The sequence below is a fragment of the Myotis daubentonii genome, chromosome 3 (assembly GCF_963259705.1).
Source record: "Myotis daubentonii chromosome 3, mMyoDau2.1, whole genome shotgun sequence".
Taxonomy (NCBI): Eukaryota; Metazoa; Chordata; class Mammalia; order Chiroptera; family Vespertilionidae; genus Myotis; species Myotis daubentonii.
The window spans coordinates 84,069,157-84,089,987 of NC_081842.1; the positions used below are offsets into that span (position 1 = coordinate 84,069,157).

At 39.0% G+C, this 20,831-nt stretch overlaps 1 protein-coding gene across 1 annotated transcript; it reads right to left on the minus strand.

Annotated features, from left to right (window-relative positions):
• Positions 1–7,695: 7,695 nt before the first annotated feature.
• Positions 7,696–19,334, minus strand: LOC132229647 (protein FAM170A-like). Its single transcript, XM_059686191.1, has 4 exons — positions 19,265–19,334; positions 13,625–13,768; positions 9,842–9,991; positions 7,696–8,354 (listed from the first exon to the last, which is right to left on the minus strand). The coding sequence occupies exons 1-4, from the start codon at positions 19,332–19,334 to the stop codon at positions 7,696–7,698; spliced, it is 1,023 nt and encodes a 340-aa protein (XP_059542174.1).
• Between the last annotated feature and the right edge of the window lie 1,497 nt (positions 19,335–20,831).

Here is a 20,831-nt window from a genome sequence, read left to right on the forward strand (position 1 = left end):
AAAGTATGGTCACTGGTGTATGCAGCATCCCAGATTGCGAGAGGGATGTCCGACTGCCAGTGTATGCCTGACATCCTCCCTGGGGACACGGATTGTAAGAGGACCCAGGCCGGGCTGGGGAAACCACCCCCCTCCCATGCATGAATTTTGTGCACCAGGCCTCTAGCTAATAAATAAATGGTGCTTGGAAAATTGAAGAGATACATGAAAAAGAAATCAAACTAAAACCCCAACTTACACCACACACAGAATAAACTCAAAATGGATAAAATACTTAAATGTAAGTTCTGAAACTATAAAAATCCTAGAAGAAATCATAGGTAGCAAAAGCTTAGACATCTCTTTCAGCAATATCTTTACAGATACAACTCTTGGGGGGAAGAAAACCAAGGAGAAAACAAACAAATGCATCACATAAAAATAAAACCTTCTGCACAGCAAAAGAAACCATCTACAAAAAGAAAAGAAAGCCCATTCTATGGGAGAACATATTTGACAATAATACATAAAATAAAAGGTTAATATACAAAATATATAAGGAACTCATACAACTTAACAAAAGGAAAACAATCCAATTTAAAAATAATGTTCAAAGGACTTAAATAGACACTTCTCCAGAGGACATACAAATGGACAAGGGACACATGAAAAAAATGCTCAAAGTCAATAATCATCAGAGACATACAAATTTAAATGACAATGAGTTATCAACTCACAGGTGTTAGAATGGCTACCATCAACAAATCAACAAATGACAAGTCTTGGTGAGGATGTGGAGAAAAGGGGACCCTAGTACACTGCTGGTGGGAATGCAGACTGGTGTAGCCACTATGTTAAGAATTTATGAAATTTTCTCAAAAAATTTAAAATGAAACTGCCATTTGGTCCAATGATCCCACTTCTAAAAATATATACCAAGAAATCTGAAACACCAATCATGAAGAATATCTGCACCCCTATGTTCATAGAAGCACAATTTACAATAGCTAAAATCTGGAAATAGCCAAAGTGCCCATGAATAGGTAAGTGCATAAAAAAGCTGTTGTACATTTATACCATGGAATACTAGACACCAGTAAAAATGAAGCATCTGTTAGCCTTTGAGAAAGCGTGGAGGGATCAGGAGAATATTTTGCTAAGCAAAATAAGCCAGTCAGAGAAAGAAAAGTATTGCATGATCTCATATGTGGAATCTAATGAACAAAATAAACTGGTGAATAAAAGAGATCCAGAGACACAGAAGCATGGAACAGACTGTGGGATTTTAGAGGGAAGGCAGGGGTGGGTGTGTCTGTGGGAAGAAATCAACCAAAGAACTTGTATGCACATATGCATAACCCATGGACACAGACAGTAGTGTGGTGAAAGCCTCAGGTAGGGGGCGTGAGCAGGCTAGAAGGGGTCAATGGGAAGAAAAGGGGACTTATTCAATAACTTTCAACAATAAAGATTTTTAAAAATAAAAAATAAATTTTAAAATATGTTTTACATTTACATAATGAAATACCACTCAGTCATATAAACGAAGAAAATCTTTTGTGACAATATGGATGGATCTGGACATTATGCTAAGTGAAAGAAGTCCATCAGAAAAAGTGCTATATGATCTCCCTTATATGTGGAATCTAATCTACAAAATAATTTAACAAACAAAAAAGAACAGAAGAATACATAACATAGAAAAGACAGACAGCTGTCAGTGGGGAGGGCGGTAAGGGGATTGTGTAAAAAAGGAGGTGAACTGATTAAGCAAATATATACTAGGTGTGCCAGTAAATAATGCAGATTTTTTTCAATAGATGTAGTTACACATATGTTGATATATATGTGATTTGATATGCATGCTATTTTGTTGTATTGACAGCAAGCTTCAAAACGTCATATGTCAAATTTGCTGATGGTGTTAACATTATAGATATTTGTATGTTTAAAAATGTTGAATTTTGTGCCAAAAAAGAGCATTTGCAGGAAGTTTTAATTCATTTATTTTGAAAAAAAAAAGTTATCATATACTTCAGGAAGCTTATGGTAAATGCTGGTTTAAATACTTTAACAGTGACGATTTCTATGTAAAAGACAAAGAACTTCTAGGTCAACCGAAAAAGTGTTAAGACCAACAATTACAAGTATTATTGGATAAAGCTGAGTGTCAAACTCAAAAACAACTTGCAGAAAGATTAAACATTACTCAGCAAACAATTTCCAATCATTTACAAGCAATAGGAAAGATTTTAAAGAAAGGAAAACGGGTGCCACATCAACTGAACCAAAGACAAATGAGAAACTGAAATGTCATCAGTAAAATGTTGCTTCAATGGCACTAAAGAAAGTCTTTTTTGCATCGAATTGTGACTGGCGATGAAAAGTGGATTAATTTTGAGAATCCCAAATGCACAAAATCATGGGTTGATCGAGGTCAACCATCAACATCGACCACAAGGCCAAATTGCTTCGGAAAGGAAAGAAGACAATGCTCTGCGTTTGGTGAGATCAGGAAGGTGTGGTGTATTATGAGCTTCTAAAACCAGGTGAAACCATTAACACTGATCGCTACGGACAACAAATAATCAATTTGAACCACATTTTGATCATGAAATGACCAGAATGGGCCAGAAGACAGAGCAAAGTAATTTTGCTTCATGATAATGCACCATCACACACTTCAAAACCAGTTAAAGACATATTAAAAGATCTTGCCTGGGAAGTATTAACCCACCCCCTGTATTCATCAAACCTTGCTCCTTCAGATTACCACTTGTTCTGATCGATGTCACACACACTTTTTGAGCAGCACTTCAAAACATATGAAGAAGTGGAAAATTGAGTCTCTGAATGGTTTGCTTCAAAACAAGAAGAGTTCTATCGTGAGGGTATCTACAAATTACCTGAAATATGGGGGCGATGTGTAGCTAGCGATGGACATTACTTTGAATAAAGCACTTTTGATGTTTCACTTGAAGTTAGCATGTCTTTCTTGATTACAAAATACACCCTTATTAACCGGTACACCTAGTGCAGAGGTCGGCAAACTGTGGCTCGGCAAACCACGGCTCGTGAACCATGTGTGGCTCTTTGGCCCCTTAAGTGTGAATCTTCCACAAAATACCAACTTCTGCACATGGGCCACCAAGCTTCAATCGCACTGTACATGCATGCCCACACATGGTATTTTGTGGAAGAGCCACACTCAAGGGGCCAAAGAGCCACATGTGGCTCGCAAGCCGTAATTTGCCAAACACGGATCTAGTGTATAGACACAGACAATAGTATGGTACTTTGGGCAATGAGTGCATACTGCACTGTGTAGATGTTGTTTCACTGTGCTTTACACTTTAAACTTGTATAATTTTATTAACCAACTACAGGCCCAGTGCATGGATTCGTGCACTGGTGGGGTCTCTCAACCTGACCTGCACCCTCTCACAATCTGGGACCCCTTGGGGGATGTCTGAGAGCCAGTTTCAGCCTGATCTCTACAGGCCAGGTTGAGGGACCCTACCGGTGTGCACCGGGCCTCTAGTATGCATATAAGATCTTTGGTTAATTTCTTCCCATCCTCCCCAATTTCCTCTGAGATTCATCAGTCTGTTCCATGTTTCCATGCCTGTGTGTTGAGTGTCTGCCCCCTAGTGGTCATTGAACTTCATGGCTACTGTCCGGTCAGTCAGCCAGTCACTTAGGCTTCTATATAAATAGATGTCACCTCAATAAATCCAAAAAAAATAATAAAAATTACTAAAAAATAACTCATTTCTTTTTATCATTGATGAATCCTTTGACTTTTAGGAATGAAAAATAGCAAACTCTAAGTCATTCTCTCTGTAAGAGAACACCTCCAAAACACTGCTATGCTAAGAATAAATAATAATAATACAATATAAAAATTACTATGAATTTAAAAGAAAGGCACAACATAGTAATATGGGAGAATGGTTTGAAGGGGCTCAATTTTCTACTTGTAGAAAATTCAAACTACCCTTACTACATAAAACATAATTTTAGATACTTTAATCACTCTCTGGTAGCTGCTGTAGAAAATACTAGACTTTAAAAAAAAGTATTTTGGAGTATAATTAATGTTATGTATACTTCAATGAGGAAGAAAATGAAGACAAGCTTATGAAGGATTTTGAATCTCATATATATATATATATATGCATTTTTTACACAAATAAAAAACTTTATACAGATTTATAAGTACTAGAGGCCTGGTGCACAAAAATTTGTGCACTCGGGGGGGGGGGGAGGGTCCCCTCAGGTAATGACCACCTGCTGGCTTCAGCCTGCTCCCTTGGGGATTGGGCGTAAGATGGCAATAAGACATCCCTATGGCAGCTCGGCAACCCTCGGGGGATGTCCACTTGCCAGCAGGGAGCAGGCCTAAACTGCAGTCAGACATCCTTAGTGCTGCTGAGGAGGCAGGAGAGGCTCCTACCACCACCGCTGTACTGGCAGCCATCAGCCTGGCTTGTGGTTGAGCAGAGCTCCTTCCATGTGAGAGCACCTGGACCACCAAGGGGCAGCTCCTGCCTTGAGCGTCTGCCTGGTGGTCAGTGTGCGTCATAGTGACCAGTCATTCCCATTCCTTCTCCTGTTAGGGTCAGTTTGTGTATTACCCTTTTACTATATAGGATAGAGTCCTGGTGAACGGGCGGGGGCCAGATAGTTTGCCCAAAAGTGTGTCCCGGATTAGGGTAGGGATCCCGCTTAGGTGCCTGCCCAGCCTGAATGAGGGTATGATGGCTGTTTGCAGCTGGTCACATCCATTTCAGGGTGGGGTTCCCCACTGGTGTGCCTGGCCAGCCTGGATGAGGGGATGATGGCTGTTTTCAGCTGGTCACAACCCCTTCAGCATGGGGGTCCCCACTGGGGTGCCTGGCCAGTCTGGGTGAGGGGCTGAGGGCCGTTTTCAGGCTAGCGGGTGACTGAAACTCCCAACCTCTCCTTTTTTTCTTTTTTTCTTTTTTTATTCTGGGATTTATTTACCTTCTATGGCTGTCACTGGAGCTGAGAGCTGGCTTTAACTCTGAGGCTCGGCTCGAGCTCTGAGACCTCAGCTGCTGAAAGCAGGTATCTGGACTTTGTTTAGGTTCTATAATTGAAACACTGTTGCAACTCCAGCTCTGAGGCCCGGCTGTCTGAAAGGTTTCTGGGGATTGTTTAGCTTCTATAGTTGCAACATGGTTGCTAAGAGTGCAGCTCAGAGCTGGGCGGCGGCAGGCGGGGAACCTTGGCTTCCTCCATCACTGGAGCAAGCAAACCCTCTGTTCGCTTCAGCTGCCTGGCTGCTGGCCGCCATCTTGGTTGGCAGTTCATTTGCATATCGCCCTGATTAGCCAATGGGAAGCGTGTTGGAGGAATGGTTAATTACCATGTTTGTCTATTACTAGATAGGATTTGCTATCAGATAGATAATAAGAATAAATAGTAAATTCCAAAAAAAGGAATTGGTACCATGTAAGAAATTTTATTCCCTTTTCCCATTTAACAATATTCTTAGTGAAACAGATAAATACATATTACTTTGCAATTGCATGCTATGCTCTAATACAGTCTATCTTAACAAAGACCACTTTCATAGAAATGTGAGGAGTGAATGCAAGGGAGGGGTATTACAATCTGTATTATTAGAATTCTGTATGTTGAATTCTGCACGCAGAATTCTCAATGCAAAACTCTTTGCATTAAGCCTGAATTTATGGCTGGTCTATGAGGGAGGTGTAATAACGTTGGATAGTGTGTAAGGCAGTATCTGGGATGGTCTTGTCTGCTTTCTTCTCCTGCAGAAAAGTGGAAAATGGTATTAAAAGGAATTATCTGCTAATATGCTGGTATGGTTTAGAGATGACGGTGGTAAAAATGCATGCAAGATTGGGTACTATGTCTACTTAATGTACTTTCTAATTAGTCAAGTATACATACTGACTATATGCATATCTCTTATTTATTCAATATAAATCAGTAAAATATAATGCGTTACCCTTTCTCAGTTATATAATTTCAACTATTACAATGGAAGGATGATCATATTGAAGCTAATTTGCATCAATTAAGGAGCATTAGGCCACAAACAATAGTAAAGGGCTTAGGCTAATTGAGGAAAAAAGTCAAGAACTTATTGAAAAGTTAGTGTGAAGGCTTAGTGGCAGGTTAAAACAGACTGGTCTTTCAAAATAAAGGAATTTTTAAAACAGACTGGTCTTTCAAAATAGAGAAATTTTAAAACAGCCTGGTCTTTCAAAAGAGAGGAATTGAAGCAAGTCTAGTGGTGGGAATACCTTAACTGGAGTTGCAGACAAAGGATAACTCACCACCACCATCACCATCACCCCTCAATCTCCGTCTCTTCTGATTTAATTTTCCAAGTTATCGGTACAGATTGGTCAAGCATGGATGGGTGTTTACCCCTAGGTCCATTGATGCAAGGCAGGTAGACAAGTAATGACTTGGCTAGTCTGGCTGACAAGCCAACATATTTTGAGAGAAAATAGAGCCTCTTTTCAAAGGAAGAAGAAAAAAATATACTAGTAAGATGAAACCAACAGCAACTATAATCTATATCTTAGCTTCTTTGAACTTGTAGAAAGACAGGTGCATATGCAGTTCTTATACATGCATTTGCAGAGAGAAAGATGGAGCACAAACTGAACAGTTTCAAGATAATACATGTATATACAGTTGTGCAAAATGCCACAGTGCAGTTTTAAGCTTTAATAATTTCGGAAGGATAAATGCTACAAATTATAAAGATCATCATGTAAAATGGGAACTATTTGAATTTCCCGTCTCCTGTATAGTTTTGGGAATGTTAAATAACTCATTTAATTTTCTTTTTGTTTGTTTCTGAGCCTCTGTAGAAACACAAAAATTAAAAATATCTTTGAAAATGTGTAAAGTTAAACAAGCATAAAAACCTACAAATAATTAAACATGCAAATTGTGTTTTTCACAAGTTGGTAGCTTTTAACCCTCTAAAGTTATTAAGCATAAATACTCACTACGACATTTTGGATATATATATATATATATATATATATATATATATATATATTCATATCAGAATATTTTGAAAGTGCTCATTTTGTGCTCCGTCCTTCCCCATAGATATGTATGCATAAGAAGTGTATATGCACCTGTGTGCCCACAGTACATAGAAAGTAAGGGGTGGGTTATAGTTGCTTTTGATTCCATTCCTGCAATACCTTATTTTCCCTCAATAATATCTATCTTCCAGGCAAATAATCATGCAAGTGAATATATGATAGGGAGATGTTGGAAAGAGGTCTATCTTCATTTAAAGAAGGATTTAGAAAAGTATATAAAATTGTTTAAAAAGACCAATTTCATGGAAATGCAGGAGTCACTGCAGGGAGGGGTACTAGAATCTGTACTATTAAATCCTGTAGTGTCGACACTCTTGCATCAAGCATGTTTATGGATGGTATGTGTGTGAGTATAATAAAAGAGCTAGGAGAGAGGGTAAGGCAGTATTTGGGATGGTGTGTTCTGCCTTCTGGTCCCTCGGTCTTAGCATTAAAAGGGCTGTCTGCGCAGATGGGTGGTGTGGTCGCAGAGATGGTGGTGCTAGAAATGGAAAAAAGGTTGGATACTGTGTCTGTTGAAGGGAATGAAGCCTCCTCGGTGGAGTCCAACCTGCTTCCCTTCCTCTCTTTTAGGGGCTGAAAAACAGTCTGTTTAGTTCTTCAAGTTGGTCTTTGTGTCAAAATGTTTTTCCTCCTGGCAACGTAATGTTGCTTTCATAAGTTTCTTGTTCTTCCTCTTAAGCCTTTTGTATTTCATATGAGCCATGGCGCGATGAAACACATGGCAGCTGAAGCCCTCCCTGACGCCGTTCTCCACATGCTCCTGAAGGAGCTCCAAGGTAGGGAATACGTGGCAGCAAGCCATGCACCTGAACCCGCTCTCCAGGGCCTTCCGCAATGAGACCCTGCGATGCACCACCTGAGTTGGAGGTTTTGTGGGACAGTCAGCCTTCTCCCTCATCTCTTGGGCTCGACTGTCTACGCTGGGCTCAGGGTCAATTGGGAGATTCTTCCCAGGCGTGTGAGAGAGGGGGACATTTTTATGGACCTCTTCAATATAGGTCATTTCTTCTATTTTGGTCTTTTTTGAGGGAGGCTCCCATCCTTCCTCTGTCTGGCACAAGACAGCCACACCCCTTTTCATTTGTACATGCGTATAGTAAATTTTCATGAGCCTTAGATCTGTCCCATGTACTGAGGACATAAAGGGATCCTTATTACTAGCTGAAGGTGAAGAACTGTAGGTATATGTATAGTCAGAGGAACTCTTTGTTTCCACCAAGTCCTTGGGTACAGGTCTCTCCTTGATTCCTAGGAAAGAAAATTTCAAACATAAAAAAAAAAATTTGAATGGTTTGTGTGACAGCTGTAGGAGTTATGATGGCCATGATCTACGTGAGCAGGTGAAGTAACAGCTGTTTGTTATATTTCAGAATTCTGTGTGCAGTGTGATTTACCTGCGGTATTTACATGGTATGACGATGTGGGAATGAGGATATAGGATTATATATATGTACTTGTGGAGTTGTATTATATTCTGAGACATATCTGGGAATGTTTTTTGATGTTGCTTAAAGGAGATGGCTAAGGAGTGTGTGCATGTTTGTTATGTGTTATGACAGCACATGTGAGTAGTGCAGGAATGGTACCGGGTATCACTATGAGATTGTGAGACTGAGAATGTTAGTGAAGATGTATTTGAGTTCTCAGAATGTTCAGCTCATGAAGGTCTGAAAGGCTGGTGGCTGAAGTCCCATGTGATTAGAGACACAGCAGACGAAAATTCAATTCCTTCAGGACATGAAAGTCTTCTAGAGTTTGATGTAAACGTGTTATCTGTGTGATGGGGGTGTGAATTATTTATGGAATTAGTGTGTACATGGGTGAGTTTGAAAATGATTGTATGAAGAAATGAAGGTAAGAGTATACCTAGGTAATGCTATTAGAGATGGTGGATAAAGACCTATGTATTTGAGAGAACAAATGAAAAGAATGAGAAATGGGGCAGTTCTATATAATAAAGAAGTCATATGCAAATGGTCATTACACCCTCGGACCCTCATGCCCTCACTCCCTCTAAGCCAGGCTGGGGTACCTGAGGACAGGCCAGGGGACATGAGGCTACACCCCCTGCCTGAGTACCAGGTCGGTGGACCTGAGGCTGCTCCGGGGGCCCTGAGGCTGCAACCCCTGCCGTGCGGGGCTTGATGGGGGTGGGGCCAGCCAGGTCTGGGTCTTGCATGATTTCAAGGCTCGCATGGCTATGTGGGGACTTGACTCTGGGTCTCGCAGCATGCCCCAGACTCTGACAAGAGGGAGATGTTCATATACATTTAACTAACTTTCTTTCATCTCTGACATTTCTATTATAGAGAAAAAGCAAATAGCAATATAAAAATATTTCCTCTAAATAATTCCCCTTTAATTTGCAGGAATTTCATGCACTGTGCAACTAGTAGCTTATATGAAGGAGTACGGATGTATAAGTGTTTGAGGATTCGAGTTTGTGCTCATTGAAGGGAAGGCTCTGAGTTAACTCCCATAGACATGTCAGCACTGCCCATTACCCCAACCACAGCTGTCCTACTGCTGTTATATTGAAAATTTGTGCTGAGGGGCCTTGCCCTGTTTAGGAAGGCACACTCCCTACTGGTCCCTCTGCAGAATCCTTAGTACTAGTCATCTGCCCTGAGCCCTTTCCTGGTTTTGAGGGGGAAGTGAAATAAGTAGAGAGTAGGCAGAGCAGCTGAGATGCATCTCTTGACCAAACACAAGTCCCACCTTTGTTTATTCCTTACCATCTTCATTAAGACGGGGAAGCTTTGATGGTGAGGAAACACAGGTGAAATATTCAGAGGAGGATGCATTTTCTCCTGCTGCCTGATTATAGCCTGGGGCCTCCATGAATGACTGAGTCTGAGGCACATCCCCTTGAATGTTGCCGGGTTCTGGGCAATGGAATAAAAAAGAACATTGAGATGAGGCATTTTTGTGGGGTCTGTGCCAATTCAAAGACTACATGTTGTGCAGGCATTATATGTAGAGCACCAGCACTTCACATGGCAATTACTCTCACAAAAATTAAGGAGACTTTCCCATTTAAATTCCATTTACTCCAAACTATAGGTAAACACATTAAATGGTGTGTTTGGTGGATGTCAGTGGGAGTGGGTGTCTTGTACGTGATTTTTCTGGTGATCTATATGGATCATCAAACACTCAGAACAATGTTTGAAGGACAGTATGTAGGAACTAGACATGGATATCAACTCTATTTTCTCATCAAAAATTGTACCAATAGGGGATATATGGTACAAGTTTTAAGAAGCATTCTGCATGCATATGTATCTATATTGAGATATAAATAGAGATATGTAAAGAGATAAATATTTATTTTTGAAGAAATTAATTTCTAATTGTTATTATGTCACTGTTCTTGTTTCATTGTTAACGAAGACCAATGCTCATTATTTAAATGTTTAAAATTATCATCATGTCTCATAATTGTGTCTAATAAATGTAGTATTCCCATTTTTAGCAGTATTATATAGTGAATGTAATATGCTTGGTGTTTAAGTTCATAATTTGTTGGTTAAAGCTGGATTTAAAAAAGTATAAAAAAAGAATAAAAGTAAAAATAAATAAATAAAAGAGGGTTAAAATTTAATAATGTATGAGTGATTATTTGTTTGCAAATCTGAATATGGGATAGGTTCTGTCTGAATGAGGATGGTATGTATGCTTTGTGCCTGTGTGTTACTTCAACTCATATTTCTGTGTGTAGATTGCTTTCCTATTGTTACACATCTGTCTGCATGTTTAATACATCATGCAATTTATGTATGGTATGTTATTACTGAGAATATTCTCTGTAAGATTGGTGGAATTAATGCATTTGCAAAGTATGAGGAAATAACTAAAGAATGTGAGGATGTGAAAAGCAAGTTGTATAAGAGAAAGAATCCTGGGCTTTGAGAAAGATGTCGGAGAGTGCAGAGAAGAGTGTGTAAGTTCACTGTGCAGTAACACGAGATTACCTTAGAAAACAAGTTGTGAAACATTGAGTTCTGGAGGGATTAGACTGAATATGCAAGCTAAAGCCTAGGACTCTAACCTTTAAGCATTCAGCAAACAGAAATGTAATGTTCAGAACATCAACTTTTTAAGTAATTCCAGATTCAAAGCAACCCAAATACTCAGAAAAGTGTAATCAATACAGAAATTATATTTATGCATGGTATACAGAATGAACAGACTAACATCACATGCAATGTGAATAAATCACACAAATATAAGGATGAGAAAAAGGAACCAGATACAAAGTATATATTGTGCCCTTCTATTTACATGAAATTTGAAAACAGAAATACTCATCTAGTGTGTTAGAAGTCAGAGAAATTATAACTCCTTTTATGGTACAGGCAAAATTAGATCATGGAGAATGCAGATGCCTGAGGAAGACTATAAGGAAATGAATGATGGGGAGAGTGACTGCAGATACGACTGATGAGGGATGACTGCGAATGTAAAACTTTGCCTATGAAAATATACGGATGTGAAGGGATCTTCAACTGGGTATCTCTGTGCTCTACGTCAAGTTCAGTCTTGAGGATCTACCACTTGTGTCTGTTTTAAGTTATTAGAGCTTCACACTTTCACTGTAATATAACATGCCCTTGTCTGACTCGTATGAACATACTCTTCCATTTTTCTCTGATAAAACTCTCATCCCTTTAGGTCCTCTCCTATTATTTCCTCAAATGCTGTTCTGCACTATCTCCTTGCATGCGCTCTAGTCCTTTTCAGTGTTTTCCCGTGGAATGCATTACTTCCACTGCTGATCACATTGAAGATGATGCAAAAGTGTTCGAGTTTTTGTTCTGAGAGGCCTTTTGTTGACTAATGGGCAGAACCACTCAGCTCAACTCTGGGCTCTCTCTACATCCCCACCCCCTTTGTGTACTATTCAATAGTACCTCCCTACCAGCACCAGTTAGCCTGTCTTTACAAGAGATGGAGGATAAATTGTCTGAAGAAGAGGCCTTCCATGCTTTCTGGCCAAGAGTTAGGGCCACTGTCTTATGTCTGTGCTGCAAAGTATCTTCTTTTAAACTCAACTTTGCTGAGAAATTAAATAAAAATAATAGAGATGCGGTCCATGCTTGTTATCTGTGTATTTTATTGTCTATTAAACAAACAATAAGAGTCTGCTATGTGATATGTTCAGTGAACACACACAGCCCCCTCTTCATGGAATGTGTAAAATGGTTCCCATGAAAATATTAAATGTACAGAAATACACATTGGGTCAATATGTGTCATGGGTGACTGGGTTTGTCCAAAGAAGGTTATTTTTAAATGGAACAGAGACTGCTGTCTCCTTTCTACCTGGACATACAACTATGTTATAGTTATCAATTTCCCTTGCAGGAAGTTCTCACCATGAAATTACATTTGTACAATGAAAAATGGATACAAATTACGTGTGCCACTAACAGACATTGCATACAAACCTCCTATGTGTCCCTCCATGATCTTCCGTTTCCGCCCTGACTGGGACAAGGGCATATTAAGGGCTCCAAGATAGGAAACATTTTGTTGTAATTGATGGAATCCTAGGAAAGAAAGTTGCAAACATAAGAAAACTAGAATGTGTGTGTGTGGGGGGGGGGGTACGGCGGGGGGGGGGGGGGCTGTGGGAGGTAAGATGGCCATGCCCACTGTGAGCATGTACAGTGAGAGTACCTCTGTGTGTGATATTTCAGAATTCTGTGTGCGGTATGCCTCACCTGAGGTATTTACATGGTGTAACTATGTGTGCGGTATGCTTTATTTGAGGTATTTACGTGGCATAATTATGAGGATATAGTATTGTATGTATGTTTGTGTGAGTTGTATGGATGTTCTGGGATATATCCCATGAGTGTTTTTGATGTTGTAAAAGGGAATGGTAAAAGTCTTGGTGGCTGAAGTGGCTTGTGGATTAGAAAGAGAGCAGATCAAGGTTCATTTCCTTTAAGACACATGAATTCTCAAGTGTTTGACCTAGAATGAGGTATTTAAAACAGATTATCTGTGTTATTGCATGTAAACTATTTTTAGATTTAGTGTGGAATGGGTGAAGGAATCAAGGTAAGAGTGTACCTAGGTAATGCCACTAGAGAATGGGAAGACAAGTGTGGAATGAAGTCCTGTGTATTTAAGAGGAAAAGTTAAAAGAAGAAATAGGGACTTACCTGGTATGTAGGAGTACAGATGTGTGAGTGTGTGAGGAGAATATCAGTTTGTGCTCACCTGAGGGGCAGGTTCTGAGTAAAACTGCATACACATATCAGCACTGTCCACTACCTCAGCCACAGCGGTCCCAGTGCTGTTACGCTGGAAATGTGTGCTGAGCGGCCTTGCCCTGTCCTTAAAGGCACACTGCCTACTTGTCCCTCTGCAGAAGCCTTAGTACTAGTCTGTGTGCCCTGAATCCCTTTCCTGTTTTTGCTGGGAAAGTGAAATTAGTAGAGAGTGGGCTGAGCAGCTCAGCTGCATCTTTTGACCAAGCTCAGATCCCACCTTTGTGCATTCCTTACCATCCTCCTCATGATGGGCAAGCTTGTACGGTGAAGACACACAGGTGAAATATTCAGAGGAGGATGTATTTTCTCCTGCTGCCTGACTACAGCCTGGGGCCTCCACAAATGACTGAGGCGCATCCTGTTGGGCTTTGCAGGGGCCTGGAATAAAAAAGAACATTGAGATGTGGCGTTTTGTGGGGTCTGTGCCATTTCAAAAACTACATATTGGGTGGACATTACATGTCAGACATTATTACCACACATGATTATTGTTTTCATAAAAATTAAGATGGCTTTCCCATATAAAATGTCATTTACTCTAAAGTCTAAATAAACACTTATTAAAACTGTGTTTGGTGGATGCCACTGGGATTGGGTATCTTGTATGTGATATTTCTGTTGATGTGTATGGATTATCATATACTCAGAAGTGAGCCTGGAAAACAGTATGCATGAACTAAAATGTGGATATAAACTCAATTTTCTCATAAAAAATTGCACAATTAAGGAATATGCGGTGGGAGTTTTATGAAGCATTCTGCATGTATATCTATTTATATTGATATCTATATTGAGCTACATATCTAGAGAGATGTGAAAAGATAATTTTTGAATGAATTAACCATTCACTGTTCTCATGTCACTGTTTCTGTTTCATTGTTCACAAAGCTCAGTGCTCATTATTTAACTGTTTAAGATTATCATCATCTCTCATGAAGGTTTCCGGTAAATGCATTTTTCACATTTTTAGCAGTATGGTACAGTGAACATAATGTGATTGGTGTTTAGTTCATAATATGTTGGTTAAAACTGGGTTAAGATTTTATACTGTGATTTGTTGTTTGCAAATATGAATATGGGATAAGTTTTGTGTGACGTGGATGGTATGTGTGCTTTGTATCTGTATGTTAGTTAAGCACATATATGTGTGTACATTACTTTTCCTCTACTGATGGATTTTTGTGTGTGCTTTACATATCATGTTGTTTAGATATGGAGTGTTATTACTGAGAATATTATCTTTGAAGCTAGTGGAATTAGTGTACTTGCAAAAATGTGAGGAAATAATTAAAGAATTTGAGGATGTGAAAACCAAGTTATATAAGAGAAAGAATCCTGGGCTGTGAAAAAATGGCAGAGAGTGCAGAGAAGAGTGTGTAAATTAGGTGTGCAGTAACACGAGATTGCATTAGAAAGCAAATGGTGAAAAACTGAGTTCTGAAAGGGCTAATATAGAATAAGCAAGCTAAGGCCTAGCAGTCTAAATGTTAAGTATTCACCAGACAGAAATGTCTATATTGAAAAGTACGTGTGAAATAATGCCCAAAACATTACCTTTTCAAGTAATTCAGACACAAAGCACCCAACTGCTCAGAAAAGTATGATGAATAAAGAAATTACATTCCCGCAATGGTATACATTGAGTGAACAAACTGAAGTCACATGCAGCATGAATAAATTATACAAATACAATGATGAGAGAAAGAAACCAGACACAAAGCATATATTGTGCCCTTCAGTTTCCATAAAATTTAAAAACAAGGATTCTCATCTAGTGTGTTAGGAGTCAGAGAAATTTCATCTTTCTGTGGTACAGACAAAATGGAGCATGGAGAATTTAGATGCCTTGTGGAAGACTATAAGGAAATGAATTATAGGCGAGTGAGTGCAAATGGGTCTGATAAGGGATGACTGTGAATGTAAAATATTGGTTATGAACATATATGAATGTGATGGGGTCTTCAACTTGTGTATGTCTGTACTCTATCTCAAGTCAGTTCTTGAGTATCCTACCACTTTTGTTCTATTTTAAATTATTAGTGCTTTCACACGTTCCTGGTAATATAACATGCCATTTTCCAGGTCACAGGACATATTCTTTCATGTTTCTCTGGAAAAACTCTAATTCACTTAGTCCCTCTCCTATTATTTCCTCAAACAGAATACTGTTTTCCACTGATCTCTTTAGGTTTGCTCCAGTCCTTGTAAGTGCTTTTCTCTTAGAATGTTTCCATTGCTGATCACATTAAAGATGATGCAGCTGCATTTGAGATTTTTATGTAATGCTAAGTTTTTTTTCAAAACAATTCTTTATTGTCGAAAGTATTACATATGTCCCACTTTCCCCCCGTAGTCCACCCCATCCCACTCCTTGTGTCAACTAATGGGCAGAAACATGCAGCTCAGCTCTGGGTTCTGTCTAGATCCCTACCTCACTTTGCATCCTATTCAATTGTCCATCCTTACCAGCACCAGTTACCTTGTCTTTATTTTTTTTTTATTTTTTAAAGTCTTTTTATTTTATTTTTAAAATATATTTTATTAAATTTTTTTATAGAGAGGAAGGGAGAGGGATAGAGAGTTAGAAACATCGATGAGAGAAACATTGATCAGCTACCTCCTGCACACCCCGTACTGGGGATATACCCACAACCAAGATAGATGCCCTTGACCAGAATTGAACTTGTGACCCTTAAGTCCACAGGCCGAAGGTCTATCCACTGAGCCAAACTTGTTAGGACAGTTAGCTTGTCTTTAAAAGAGATGCAGGATAAGTCATCTGAAGAAGAAGCTGCCCATGCTTTCCAGCCTGGAGTTAGGGCCACTGCCTTGTGTCTGTGCTGCAAATTTGCTGAGAAATTAGACATATGGAGATGTGGTCCATGTTTGTGATTTGTGTATTTATCTGTCCTTTAATCAAACAAAAAGCTTCTGCACAGCAAAAATTCAACAAAATGAAGAGAGAACCCATTGTATTGAAGAATATATTTACCAATGTTACATCACATAAAGGGATATTTTCCAAAATATATAAATAAATTATAAAACTAAAAACAGGAAGAATAAACCTCAATTTAAAAATGGCAAAAACCTGAATAGACACATTTCCAAACAGGACATACAGATGTCCCATAACATATGAAAAACTGCTCAAAATCACTAATCATCAGATAAATGCACAGAGAAACCACAATGAGTCCTGGTTGGTGTGGTTCAGTTGGTTGCATTTTATTCCAGTCAGGGCACATCCCCAGGTTGGGGGTTTGATACCAATTTGGGGAGTGTGCAGGTGGAAGCCTATAGAAGTTTCTCACAACAATCTCTCTCTCTCTCTCTCTCTCTCTCTCTCTCTCTCTCTCTCTCTCTCTTCTGTTATCTAAAAAAATTATCATTTTTTAAATCACAAAAAAATGAGATATGACCTCATACCTGCCAGAATAACTACCATCAATAAAATCAATAAACAACAAGTGTCAGTGAGGATATGGGAAAAAAAAAAAGGCACCCTAGTGCACTGCTGGTGGGAATACAGACTGGTGCAGCCACTGTGGAAAACAGTATGGAGTTTCATCAAAAAATTTAAAATGCAACTGCCTTTTGACCCAACAATTTCACTTCTGGGAATTTATCCTAAGAAAATTGAACCCCCAATTTGAGAGAATATATGCACCCTTATGTTCATTGCAGCATTATTTATAATAGCCAAGATATGGAAAGATCCAAAGTGTGCATCAGGAGATAAGTTTTAAAAAAATCTGTGGTATATTTAATCAATGAAATACTATGCAGTCATAAAAAAGAAGGAAATCATACCTTTTGCAACAGCATGGATAGACCTTGAGATTATTGTGCTAAGTGAAATAAACCAGTCAGAGAAAGGCAAACACCATATGATCTCACAGGTGGCATCTATTGAACAAAATAAACTGACAAACAAAATAGAAACAGAGGCATGGATACACAGAACAGACTAAAAGATATCAGAGGGGAGGAGGGGGGAGATGGGATGAAAGAAGGTCAAAAGATTAGCCAAAGAACATATATGCATGACCCATAGAAGCAGACAGCAGTGTTGTGATGGCCAGAAGAAAGGACATCAGTGTAGGCGGAGGTGCTAAAGGTGAAGGGGGGAGGGAGAATGGGAACATCTGTAATAGTGTAAACAATAAATATAAAGTAAAAAAATGACATAAAACTATAAAATTATATAACAATAATACTAATTAAAAGGGTCTGCTATGTGAAAAGTTCAGTGAACACAAATGGGCTCAACCTTCCTGGACAGGGTAACGTGGCTTCTATGAAAAGCATTGTATGTGCAGTCAAATTTACTGTGACAATAAATACATGGGTTTGCACAAAGAAGGCTTTTTAAATGGAACAGAGTCTTCTGTCTCCTTTCTATCTGGACATACAACTATATTCTACTTATCAGCTTTTCTTGCAGGTAGTTTTGACCATGTGATTATGTTTGTACAAAGGGAATGACATGTGCCCCTTCCACACACTGTCTCACACACCTCCTATGTGCACTTCCATGGTCCTCCCTTTCCTAGCTGATGGGATGTTGATATCCTGGGGTCTATTTGAAAGCTGCATGTTGTTAATGATAACAAAGTTTACCTCAGCTCAGGCCCATAAATTATCTCATGGAAGATACTTGCCTTGAGGCCTGCACATATGTACTGATTTGTCATATAAGCAAGAAATAGATCCATTTGTATATGAGTCACTAAAGCAGTGTTTCTCAACCTTCCTAATGCCGCGACCCTTTAATACAGTCCCTTATGTTGTGGTGACCCCCAATTTCATTGTTACAAATTGAACATAATTAAAGCATAGTGATTAATCACAAAAACAATATGTAATTATATATGTTTTCCAATGGTCTTAGGCGACCCCTGTGAAAGGGCCGTTCGACCCCCTAAGGGGTCGCGACCCACAGGTTGAGAACCACTGCACTAAAGGCTGATCTACTCTAATGAAGTAGAGATATTATATGTTTTTGAGAGAGAAAAAATTGGAACGGGCACATAACTTATGAGCAATTATGTTAGATTAATTTCTATTTTTCTCTGACTTATTTATGTTCTGCTAGTATATGTGTGTATGTGTGAGTAAGTTTGAATGTCTCATAGTTTATGTGTAATAACCTCTCTGAACATGCACTAACAGTTTTTGAAAGTGGAATGAAGACAGCCTTTTCTGAAGGTCCACTGAGGATGCCGAAATCCCAAACAAGTTAGAAATGCCAGTCCTCTCTAGATGTGAGCGACCATTGGAACTTTGGGGTTGGCTCCAAGCTGGCACCTCCCACCACTGAACAATGGTTCTTCTGCCCAGTGGTTACTTGTTTACTTTTATCTCCATAGCAACCAAATTATTTCAATTTTCCATTTTTCCCAGAAAGAGCCAAATTATTTCTTTCTTTAACCATTATTGTTAAAGAGTATTTTGTTTGTGTTTTTGTGTGTTTCTGCATCCCATTTTTTCTTACATTTCACATAGGAGTCCCACATTTACATCTTAATAGTCTACATTTCTGAAATTATTCTCTTGTTACACAACCAGTTTTAAGTGTTCAAAGTTATTTCCTGCTTCTCCCTTTCCCTCCTCTCTCTCTGTTTCCCCTTTTCTCATTTCCTCTCTCTTTCTGTCTCCCTCTCTCTCTCTCAGACTTTCTCTCCTACTTCCCCTCCCTGCCTTCTTCTCTCATCTTTTCCCTTCCTTCTTCTCCCTCTATAGCTCTCTCCCCATCTATCCATCTCTCCCTCTCTCCTTCCCTTCCTCATCACAACTAGGAATTCTCTCTCCCCATTTCTTTAGAAAACATTACCTGATTACCTATGCCTTGTGAATGTGCTTCACACATACCTCTTGACATCCTTGCAGTTTTGATGAAATACTTACTTTCCAGATGTTTCTTTTTTTCTTTATGTTTCATGGTTCAACTCTGTAAAGAGTCACTCAAATCAAGTACCTTTCTCCACAAAGTCTACTCTCAGAGTGTAAGTTGATGATGACAAAGAATCAAATTAAAACAAGTACAATTAATATAAACAAAATACAATTAATAACAAGTCACTTGAGAGACTTCTCTCTCACCAATCACTATTCTGACCAGTGCCTAGGACACTAACAGGACAGTTACGATGAAAATCATCGCTATGGTTTCAGCAGTGTTCTATGACCTGTGCATGACATCAGTGCACTCCAGGCTCCAGCTAGTATTCATAGCACTGCAGGACTGCCACATCCACAGACCACAGTGATCCCTTTTACCCAATGGAAACTCTGCCATGAACTTGAAAGCCTTTTAATCCTTTACTCCATATCAAAACTAGAGGATAGATGACTTGAACTAAACAAAGGCAATTCTTTTATGTGTCTAGGGCAATCACATTACTAAATTTTCCCAATGGTGAGGCTAAGCAGTACCCAAGAAAACTAGGCTTAGAATCATGCTTGTCTCACAGAAAATAGTGTTCTTTATATCCTATTTAACTATTTAACTATTGTACAAACATAATTATATGTGAGGTGTATATATGTGGATTTGAAAACATCTCATAATTCCTTACAATCCTAACAGTTATCGAATATCCCCCACTATTATTAATAGTCTCATATATTTTTACAACAAGCCATTGTGCCTTTTGCTACTCTTTTCCTTATTATTTCCCCAGAGGCTTGGGAAAAGAGGAAGCCTCTGGCCCTTGTCAAGAATCCTGTTCCTGTCAAGCCCAAAGGTCTTATTTTTCAGGCTTCTGTTCTAGGCCCCAGGCTATATCTTCTAGAAACAGGTGGGCTTTATACAGGGTTTGAACTCTACGCAGTTGCTCCATTCTACGTCTCACCCACCACAGAACATGCCTCCTCCCTTACAAGCAATATGTGTTTATTCCGAAACCATATGTTACATTAGAGCCAGGCCATGACTTAGCCTTCTTCCATCTTCTTTACCCCTAATAGGCCCTGCGTCTGGGTCTTACCCCACCTAACCTAGGGCAGTATTTTTCAGAGCTTGTAAACACTCCAACACACTATTAGACAAATGCATAAGGTCAATTGTGTGCTTACAAATGCTCATAATAATGGTGTCAATATTTCTGGGTCCCTAATGCCACTGCTGTTCTTGACCAATAGGGAACTTTGCCTTACTGCTTCCAACCATGAATCTTGGAGAATGAAAAATAGAAAGCCTTTGACCCTAAAATAGGATTCCATCTGTATTCTTGGTTTCACATCCCTGGCTAAAACTGAATTTAAAATAAAAAATTTACACAAGAAAAAAATCACTTCGGTGGCCAGTATGTTATATACACATTATTGGATAATCAATGCTATTGTCCTCAGCGCCATTAATTTTTAATAGACTAAGATTAAGACTGCATATTTCTCTATAGTAAGTAACCAATAAAATTACAATAATTTTCAAACT

Excerpts from the sequence above, each read along its gene's own strand:
- LOC132229647 (XM_059686191.1), bottom strand. The coding sequence starts at position 19,334 with ATGAAACATAAAGAAAAAAAGAAACATCTGGAAAGTAAGTATTTCATC. Across the intron at positions 13,769-19,264 it reads AACTGCAAGGATGTCAAGAG|GCCCCTGCAAAGCCCAACAG; the intron begins GTATGTGTGAAG and ends TTTTTATTCCAG. Across the intron at positions 8,355-9,841 it reads TCCCCGTCTTAATGAAGATG|GAATCAAGGAGAGACCTGTA; the intron begins GTAAGGAATAAA and ends TTTCTTTCCTAG.